Below are 9,898 nucleotides of genomic sequence, written 5' to 3'. Positions count from 1 at the left end.
AATATTTATTATCTTCTACCATACTCACCAATCTTTTATACAAGTGCAACTTTTTCAGGAGGAGACAGTTTTACAAACACTGAAGTTGAATCCTGTGCGAGGTGAAAAAGCTAAAAGTAGAAACGCAGTGTGTCAGGATGTCCAGCAGGGGGCAGCGAGTCTCCACCAGGCGCCTCAGCTGACGGAGTCAAAGCAGAAGAAGAAGAGACGGGGCGGTCTTGTTATTATCGGTTGTCGCACGCAGCGGCTGTGCTGTGAAAATGCGCATCGAAAAGTGTTATTTCTGCTCGGGGCCGGTGTACCCCGGGCATGGGGTGATGTTTGTACGGAACGACTGTAAGGTATGATGCTGTCTTTTGTTTGAATAGTCCTGTAAATTTAAGAGAAGCTCGTGTTTGACTGTCAGCGTTGGCCCGTTAGCTAGCTGGCTAATGTTAGCTTGCTAACATAACGTGCTGTACTCACGTGGGATCCAGGCAGGTTTTAGTGTCTGACACTGTCAATATGTCAGTATAATGCTTATCTACCTCCGTGTACGGTGACCTATAATGGGGACTTGAAGCATAACGTAAACGTAATAATTTCTGAAATGTGAGATCCACTCTGTTTGACAGAAGTTGTAGAAGAGTCCGGACATTTAACTGTGAGGCCTCGGGTTTGGCTTGTGGAGTAACGGCGCCCTCTAAAGGTCCGCTGTGAAAACAGGAGCTTGGCATCGTAATGACAACTCGTAAACACCACTTCAGTCATAGATCTGGAAAAAATGACCATCTTTAAGGGGCTTAATATGTTTGTTAAGACTGTGTCAACGATATTTTAAAACCTTGCAGCAATGTTTGAGGCCCAAGTGTGTGACACAGGCTCAATGTTATGCATCACCACTTTGCTTTAACACTTCTGACACAGTCACAACTAAGAAAATTAAAAACAAAACAAAGGCTTCTCATTAATTAAATTCAAGGCATCTGATTTTGTTATCAGTTTTTTTTTTTACTCTGTGATGCAAGTAAAGTACGTAGGACATTTTAAGTCTTTGAAACCTGAGCAAATTGGCTTGATATGTTTAAAAAACATGGGAAGAAGGCATTGGGCAACCAAAAATTGGTAAGACATTGGTACAAAGAGAAAAGTAAAAACAAGAAAATGTGACAAAAGAAAGTGCTAAAAAATTTGTACTAGTGTTGTCAGGATACCAAAATCTTTGTTTCGGTACCAATACCAATATGAATTTCGATACTTTTCGATACTCTTCGGTACTTTTCCTAAGGAAAAGTCCTTTTGGATACAAACCTTTAGAACAATAAATAGTAGGGGTGTAACGGTACCAAAAAAATCATGGTTCGGTAAGTACCTCGGTACGGACGTCAGGGTTTGGTAACTCAAATGTTCCACCAAGTTTGTGTTGTCTCGTGTTGTCTCCCTTTGCGATTCAGACTTTCTCTTGTCTTTTTTCACGTGCGCCAGCTGCAGATGTTGATACAGGTGTTGTCATACACACCACTTGTGCAATCTGTGCTCCAATAGGAACAAGAAAGGCGTTTGTGTGCATAAATGAGTAAAATAAATTAATTAAATTAATGAATTGAATCAATTTCAAAGTACCGGTATTTTCCAAATGCAGTATAGTACCGTTTGGAATACTCTAGTACCGCGGTACTATTTTAGTTTTAGTTTTTTTTAGTAATTTTGTAAATCCCATAATTTCTTGGCAAATTTTGGCAGATTTCTTATTGAGTTCCTCATTGTCTTTTTCTCCATGTTTATGAAAAAATTTGCTCAGGGTGCAGAGGTTTAAATACTTGCGAAAGGCATCTGAAAGCAGCACAAGCAAAGTGATGTTGCTCTATGTTTCAGATGGTTAATTTAGTTAAGTTTTAAGTTTTTAAACTAGTCTGTTTCTGAATATTATTTCATTATTGTAAACATTTGTTTTCATACAGTCATAATAATTATGTTAAAAAAAATAAAATAAAACTTAGTTGTGGACAAATATTATAGATTTTAACAATCCCCTATATGAGGGATATTGATACTGAATATGATTTTTTTTTTTTTTTTTTTCTAAAAATCTGATGCCATGAATCAACTTTTGCGTAAGCTCATAACTAAGTTGTTGTGGCTGAGGTATGTTCTGGGTGAGACATTTTACAGTTGAAAACTTAACCTGCTCTTTCAGTCCTCTCCAGTGGACAGACTATATAATGGCAACACTGTTTTCTAAACTACCTCTACGACACCTTCAGCATTTCTTTACTGCAGTTTCCTTTTTCTTACCAGACAACATGAATTCCAATATGGGTGTATCTGTAATAGGCTAATGTCAGATGATATGGCAGCTGATACTAATAGATATGTTCAGCCTAAATATGAAGTGCTTGTAAATTTCAAGAAGTAGTAATAGAAATAGAAGTAATGTCAAATCTTGAATACTGATTATTTTAAATTTGCATCTCACGTCTATATAATGTTTTAGTGCCACAATCCCCAAGTCCTTTTATCCACCTGGGAATGTAATCACTTAGTGTTCTACCTATTCATATCCATTCAAAATCATGTCATTTCCACCTAAGTTAAACCTCAAATTGTTTTTCTCTTCCTCTTTTTAAATAAATGTAGTCATTCAGATTCTGCAGATCAAAATGCCACAAGAACTTCAAGAAGAAGCGTAACCCAAGAAAAACAAGATGGACCAAAGCATTCAGAAAAGCATCAGGAAAGGAGTTGACAGTGGTGAGTTGGTTATCTATAGAGCACTATCTGAGTGTCATCTTTTTTTTAAAATGATTATTATTATTTTATTGTTTCTGATCCAACAAACATCCTCTCTTTCAGGATAACTCCTTGGAGTTCGAGAAACGTAGAAATATACCTGTTAAATATAACAGGGACCTGTGGGACAAGACAGGTAATGTAGAAGTTTATTTCTCACATGTACTTGCTGTGAAAATGTTTTGTTGTTTGATTTTTGAACTGAAGAGTCATGTGTCGCTTTTAAATTCTACAGTGGAAGCAATGAAGAGGGTGGAAGAAATAAAACAGAAACGACAGGCAAGATTTATCATGAACAGGTGAGCATGTCATTTTCGGTTCATTCTTGTGCACATCTTTTAACTAATCTGTTTACATCTTATTGCTTCCATCTTATGTGACGCCATTTTTATACAACAAATATGGTTTTGAAAACAGTGGTTGCCTCTCCTTTACTATTTTTGTCTCCTCTTTTGTAGATTAAAGAAGGGCAAACAGCTGGAGAAGGAAGAGGCCATCAGCGAAGTGAAGAAAAATATTCACCTTATCAAAGCACCACATGCAGGTAAGAATATTTAGCATCGCCAGACAAACCAGTTATACACAAGAATTTTGTAAACATGCACAAGGTATTTCAATGGATGACATTTGCACAGTGCGCTGCACATATAATTTTAGTTTAACGAACTTCATGCAGTTCGATACACAGTACAAATAATACCTAATGTCCATACATAATAATAAAACTAATATTATTTTCATGCCTTTGTTTTCCCTCCTTACTGAACTTATTTTTTAAGATGTTGTGATGATGGACATTTGTCAGTTATGGATTATAACAAAGAAAATCCATTTGTTGAAAAATACTACACACTAAATGCATTCAAGAATCGTCTGTGATTTCAGGATTGTTAAAATTCTGTCTGTTTTTTTCTTTACAGGAAAGGCCAAGCAAATGGAAGCAAAAATGGTGCAGAAGTTACAAGAAGACGTGGAAATGGGGGGTGAAGATAACTAATCTTATACCCAAGGAGCATTGATTGTGTGATGACTCATGAACCTTGTATTATATTATACTTCTGTTTTGAAATTAAAACTTCCAAATGGCTGATGATGGACACAGCTATGCCTTCAGTCTTAAATAGCTGTAGGAGGACTGAAAGCACTGCTGTAACAAAGAGCTCCCTACAGAGCAGCAGCAATTAACCACATGCCTCCCAGTTATTTTATTCCATGTGTGGTAGTTTGGGCTGTAAAGAACTATCTCTATCCTGTTGCACAATAAAATGTATCGTGGTAATGTAGAAAATGTGAAAAGGTAACAAGAATTTAATAAACATCATTTTGGTAATGTCGTTTTCTTATTTTCTGACATTGACCCCACTATAACCACAGCTAAACTAAAACCTAAGTTGGTGCCAAAACATACTGAATTCAATTCAGTTTATTGTCATTCTGTATGTACAGAAGGCATACAGTGAGCAATGCTGTTACTCATGGATCCAGGTGCAGTAAAGAACAAATAGCAAACAAGACACAGTGTTGGGTACATGGAACACACGAACACTGTTTTTAAAGTCGCATCAAAAGTTTTAGATCTCGTCAAATGTAAAACTGCAATAATCATGTTTAAAGTAAGAAATAATTCACTTCCGACCAACATTCAAAAAATGTTTTGTGACAGGAAGGGGGGTTATAATTTAAGAGGGGAAGTTCATTTCAAAAAACAATGTGTTAGTACAACAAAGAATATTTAAATGTGTGGGGTGGACTTGTGGAACAGGCTGTGTGATGAGTTGAAACAAAGCACACATAAATAAATTTAAACTACAAAAATATTTTTGGCAGATACATAGACATATGCACTATAGAGTGCATATGTATTCTGTAATTTGGGGAATTGTTGAAATAATTTAAGTATCAAAAGAAGACGTAAGAAAGGGGTAGGGGCATACAATTTTTACCTCTGCCTACTCCTTTTTTGGACTGTCTTGTTTTTTATTTTTTTTGGTTTGAAATTGAGTCATTCATTCATTTATTCAAGACATTCAAAATGTGCAGGACAACAGAGAGCAATTGTGAATAATCATAAAAATAGGTAAGAGCAGTGCATATATATAATGTATGTATATGTCAAGTCAATTTACTCTTGTGTTGCATGTGGACTTTTTGCTGATAAACCTTTAATTTCAAATGGTCATTGTGTTAGTATGAAGACCATTTAGGAGGAGGAGCAGGTTGGTACCACACAGCACACAAATTATGGATGTAATGTTAAATGTGAGTGAAGAAGAAGTAGAATCATACTGCCTGCCTTTTTTTCCTGTTTTTTCCTGTTCCTATACTGTATTATGAAAAGTAAGAAAAGCATAATATTTTATCTGCCAGGCCCAAATAAATATGTATATATATATATATATTCCTACGAATTAATCAGCCAATAATTAAGATTATATTAAGGTGTTAACTGAGGCAGTAAAACCCTTATGTGAAGTCTTAAATAGGAATTTCTCTATATGAAAAGCATATCGGACGCTTGACAGGTTGATGATGATCTGTGATCGACTAGTGCCTGTCTGTCTCCCATCTGCTTCTCTGGCATCGATTCGCCGGCCTGTTGCTGGTCAGGCTGTATGACAGGCTGCAGCCCTCGCCCGCCTAGCCACCGATCTCTAAGTACCACCGTTCATCTTCCAGAGCAGCTGGTTAACGGCTAACGTTACATCCGCAAATTTGCGAGCAAAGCCGGGGTTTAATTCAGCTATGTCCGAGGAAGGTGAAGGAATGAAGACGTCGGAGGAGCAGCAGGTAAACTATAAAGAACTGCACATTTATCCGGTTAGTTAGCAGTGCTAGCAAGTCGCATCTGGTAAATTAGCAGGCGGTTAGCAACAAGCTAGTTAGCCTGTAGCTATTCTTGGCTAATGTCCTGAACGATGCTACCGCCGAGCAATTAGCTAATTAGCTCCTAGCGTTTGTTGGTAATGCAAAAACAAAAACCTGCTGTTTCGTAGCCAACAAGTAGCTTAGGTGGTTACAATCACTTTTAAATTGATGGGTAGCTGAAATTGGGTAATGCTATTGCTAAACGTGCTAAATTAAATGGCAACAACAATGCTAAGTTAGTGCAAACACTAGTTAGAGTTTGGGTAATGCTGTAGCTAAACGTGCTACATGAAATGGCAAGATTAATGCTAGGCTCGGGCAAACACCAGCTGGAGTTTGGTTGATGCTGTAGCTGAACGTGCTACATGAAATGGCAAGATTAATGCTAAGTCAGTGCAAACACCAGCTGGAGTTTTCCCTCATGGCGGCCTTGCATAATGTGAAACATAAATAGTAGCCAAACTAGACGCATCTGCTGTTGCTGCTGGAGTAGATTTTGCACTTTTATTGATGACTAATGTCACATGCGCTTTCAATGAAATCCCACAGGTTTTCTTTCATCCACTCAGCTGAGTTGAACAATTGCCATCCATACAATTTGTGCTCTCTTTGCAGGAAATGGAGGACAAAGTAATCAGTCCAGAGAAAGCAGAGGAGGCCAAGCTGAAGTCCAAGTATCCTAACCTGGTAACCAAGCCTGGAGGCTCAGACTTCCTCAGAAAAAGACTACAGAAGGGGGTGCGTTTCATACCTAAACTTTGGTGGCTCCTCCTTTTAATAAATACCAGTTTATGATATTCACACTTTATATCTTCTTGTTTGTCCAGCCAAAGTATTTTGATTCTGGTGACTACAACATGGCCAAGGCGAAAATGAAGAATAAACAGTTGCCGTCAGCCCCAACGGAGAAGACCGAGATTACAGGGGGGCACATCCCAACACCTCAGGACCTGCCTCAAAGAAAGACTTCAATTGTGACCAGCAAACTGGCTTTTTGATGGTCTTATGTTTACTGTTTTGTTACCATTCCAACCCACACTTCATATCTACCTGCTGTTTACGTTTATTTTTCACCTTTGTATGTATTCTCTAAGAACAAGTTATGCACCAAGCCAAATTCTTGAGTAAAATGGCAACTGTTAGGCACTGAGTTGTTAGAGTTAAACCCAACAAAAAGTTGTAGCTGAAAGTGTTTCTCAACCTCTAAAAAAAAACAAACAGAATTGTAATTGAGTATAAAAATTGTTATGCGTATAAATTGATGTTAATGCTATCTTATTCTCACATAACGCTTTCACTTTTAAGGATATATGCCTCCATACAAGTAGCCTGTTTAAAAAGGAGCCTGCACAGAGAATCTGATTATTGTAGAGGCAAAAAGCTGACGAGTTATGACCACAGACAGTTTGCATCAGTGCATGTGAAAAGTAGAAGTGTAATTTACGGATATGCCTTTCGGTTTGAAACGGTTTTTAGTATGCAATTTCACAAATGGAGGCATGTTTGTTTAAATAGTGAAAAGTGACGTAATATTGCTTTTCTTGTTTTCTAATCCTCGATTGTTTGTTTCCCTTCCTCTCTCTGTGAAGCTGTTTGATTCTGTGCTTTCAAAGTACTGGAGATTAGACCACACACACTTTGTAGCCAGTTGTATTTTAATTCATTTTAGTGACATTGGTTTGCAAGTACTTACTGCTGGTCTCCATTTCACCCTGGCATCTAAAATGGCCTTAAAAGTAATGAACTGTTCCTCTTGAGCAATATTTGCTCCCTCAGTGAGAATCTTAGTTATGAATTTTGCCTGAAATGTCTGTCACTGTCTGACTGGAATCACGTAGGATTTTATGGAAAGAAACTCCCATGACATGTCTGGAGTGTGCATGTGCATTTACTGTGCAGTCACAGTGTGCCATTTGTTTTGTAAATAAAATAGTTTTGCATAATATCTTATAAGTACACTTATTCAATTAATGTGTCCTCACATTTATTTTTTTCACTCACATGTTAGTAAAGCTACCGAAACCAAAAAGAGCCCAGTTTATATGTATGTCATAGAAGAATACCTTGCCTAAAAGGATGAAGATATGCCTCCATCTACTGGTGGGTGTAGTGTAAAATAATAAAATCCTGGGAATCGTAAGAATCCTATATTCATGTATTTTCATCATTTTAGCCATTATTTACTGAAACATTTATTCATTTTTTCCAATTCTCTCTTGCATATAAAGCCTTACTGTACCAACTAAAAGCTGCCAGAAATACTTAAGTGCAGGTATCTATGGTTTCATCTGAAATAGAGCAAATAGTATATTATTAAGTTTCACAAATGGATGTTCATAAAGGTCAGTTCCTCAAAAACACAGTCTGTTAAATGATACTTGAGCAGGGCCTTAGCCAGTTAGGAAGAGAGTGGGAGAGAGGAGGGTAATTCTACCCAGTATTTCAAATTGAAAGTGGATAAAAGTACTCAGAATAACCACACTATGATTGAATGTAAAAAGAACAAGACAACTGCACTCTGAAATGACAAACTGATACTATGAAACTGCAATATGAAAATGAGAAGTGATTTTTTTTTTGTACTCCATTTGAAATTAAATTAAATTAATTCAATAACTAAATTCCTAAGATGAATCTAATTATGTTGAAGGACTCTAAGAATTTTTGCCTTCATCCATGTTACAATTTGATTAATATAAATGTATTTTGTATTCTTGCTCAGTTACAGCCCTGGTCATCCTCTGATCACAACAATTATTTTAGATAGCAATATTGATTTGATCTGGACTGTTAGTCATGATGAAAGAAATTGTGATGTTTAATAAGGATGAGTGAAAGTACATTAGTTATAGTTAACATTTACATTGACATACATGTTGCCCAGCAATCATCAGTGCATGTCTGACAAAAATAACAAAGTAAGAAATTAATTATTTATTTGAAGAGTTTTTATATTTAATTTATAGACTTTCTAGCGTATGTAGAAAAAGCATATCATTTTGTTTTAGTTACTGACTTTAAAAAAAAAAATAGAAATGAAAAAGTAAATCATGACGTAGGTGGGTTTGCCTTTTTTAGGACATATATAGCTAATGGCACCATTTTAAAATGTGAACATTATTTTATCATTCCTCATCATTCCTCTTTGAGCACAGGTTTATTCAAGGTGGCAATCTGAATCACTTGCAGGGGCCCACACTTTCAATGGGCCCCTTCACTCCATGGGCGCCAGTGCAACCACACCGTCTATATTTATGCCCCTGTAGAGGTTCTAGTATTAGGGCATACTGCAGTTTTGCATGTACATATCTTGCATATTGATATAGTGTACTATGTAGCTGTATGTGCTTATGATAAATAATATAATGTCTTAGGAATTGGCTTCTAGAATGTTCATTGCATTTTATTTTACTTCGAATTTATTTATATATTTATTTATTTTTATTTATTTTTGCTGACCCCCAGATTCCCCAGCTGTACGTTCTTATGATAAATGTAATAATATCCAGATTTTTTTATTTTATTTTTATTTTTCTAATATTTTTTTTGTTTTGTTTTTTTATTTTCTATTTTTGATTTTTTTGCTGATCCCTCAGACACCGCAGCAGATTTGATCAGTGTTGACTCCATGGCTATGGACTAGTTTTCATAGGTTATTTATAGATTTTTGATTTTAATTTTGTTTTAGATAGCTACTGACTATTTAAAAAAATAAAAATGAAACAGTAAATCATTACATAGGTGGGTTTGCCTTTTTGAGGACATATATAGCTAATGGCACCATTTTTAAATTAGGAAGATACTTAGTTTTATTTTATTTTTTAAATTTTGATTTAATTTTTTTTATTTCTTATTTTTCGCTGACCCCAGACACCTCAGCAGATTTGATCCCCCGCAGTCTTGACTCAGTGGCTACGGCCTACTTTTTATATTTTATTTATAGATTCTAAAGCTTATGTAGAAAAAAAGCATATAATTTTGTTTTATATAGCTACTGACTATTTAAAAAACATAAAAAATAAGAAATTAAATCATGACATAGGTGGGTTGCCTTTTTGAGGACATTTGTAGCTAATGGCACAATTTTTAAATTAGGAACATTCTTTTTTTAAATTTAATTTAATTTTCTTATTTTTTTATTGTTATTTATTTATTTATTATCATTATGATTTATTTATTATTTTTTTTGCTGACCCCCAGATGCTCCGGTGTTGACTCCATGGCTCTGACCTTTGTCCCTTTTAATATTAATTTTGTAAATTGA

The 9,898-nt window shown here is 35.7% G+C and overlaps 2 protein-coding genes across 2 annotated transcripts; both read left to right on the top strand.

Annotated features, from left to right (window-relative positions):
* The first annotated feature begins 189 nt into the window (after window positions 1–189).
* rsl24d1 (ribosomal L24 domain containing 1) lies at window positions 190–4,099 on the top strand. Its single transcript, XM_050074366.1, has 6 exons — window positions 190–341; window positions 2,617–2,730; window positions 2,833–2,905; window positions 3,005–3,068; window positions 3,228–3,313; window positions 3,690–4,099. Exons 1-6 carry the CDS (start codon window positions 261–263, stop codon window positions 3,764–3,766), a joined length of 495 nt encoding a protein of 164 aa, XP_049930323.1. The 5' UTR covers window positions 190–260; the 3' UTR covers window positions 3,767–4,099.
* A 1,266-nt stretch (window positions 4,100–5,365) lies between these two features.
* LOC126408674 (cAMP-regulated phosphoprotein 19-like) lies at window positions 5,366–7,579 on the top strand. Its single transcript, XM_050074367.1, has 3 exons — window positions 5,366–5,556; window positions 6,250–6,372; window positions 6,462–7,579. The coding sequence occupies exons 1-3, from the start codon at window positions 5,512–5,514 to the stop codon at window positions 6,630–6,632; spliced, it is 339 nt and encodes a 112-aa protein (XP_049930324.1). The 5' UTR covers window positions 5,366–5,511; the 3' UTR covers window positions 6,633–7,579.
* The last annotated feature ends 2,319 nt before the right edge of the window (window positions 7,580–9,898 follow it).

This window comes from Epinephelus moara, chromosome 20, assembly GCF_006386435.1.
Source record: "Epinephelus moara isolate mb chromosome 20, YSFRI_EMoa_1.0, whole genome shotgun sequence".
NCBI lineage: Eukaryota > Metazoa > Chordata > Actinopteri > Perciformes > Serranidae > Epinephelus > Epinephelus moara.
The sequence above is the reverse complement of the archived record's forward strand: the minus strand, read 5'-3'. Positions and strand labels throughout refer to the sequence as shown.

Coding starts and splice junctions, on each gene's coding strand:
- rsl24d1 (XM_050074366.1), top strand. CDS start 261: ATGCGCATCGAAAAGTGTTATTTCTGCTCGGGGCCGGTGTACCCCGGG. Junction 2,906..3,004: donor GGACCTGTGGGACAAGACAG/GTAATGTAGAAG, acceptor TAAATTCTACAG/TGGAAGCAATGAAGAGGGTG. Junction 3,069..3,227: donor GCAAGATTTATCATGAACAG/GTGAGCATGTCA, acceptor CCTCTTTTGTAG/ATTAAAGAAGGGCAAACAGC.
- LOC126408674 (XM_050074367.1), top strand. CDS start 5,512: ATGTCCGAGGAAGGTGAAGGAATGAAGACGTCGGAGGAGCAGCAG. Junction 5,557..6,249: donor AGACGTCGGAGGAGCAGCAG/GTAAACTATAAA, acceptor CTCTCTTTGCAG/GAAATGGAGGACAAAGTAAT. Junction 6,373..6,461: donor GAAAAAGACTACAGAAGGGG/GTGCGTTTCATA, acceptor TTGTTTGTCCAG/CCAAAGTATTTTGATTCTGG.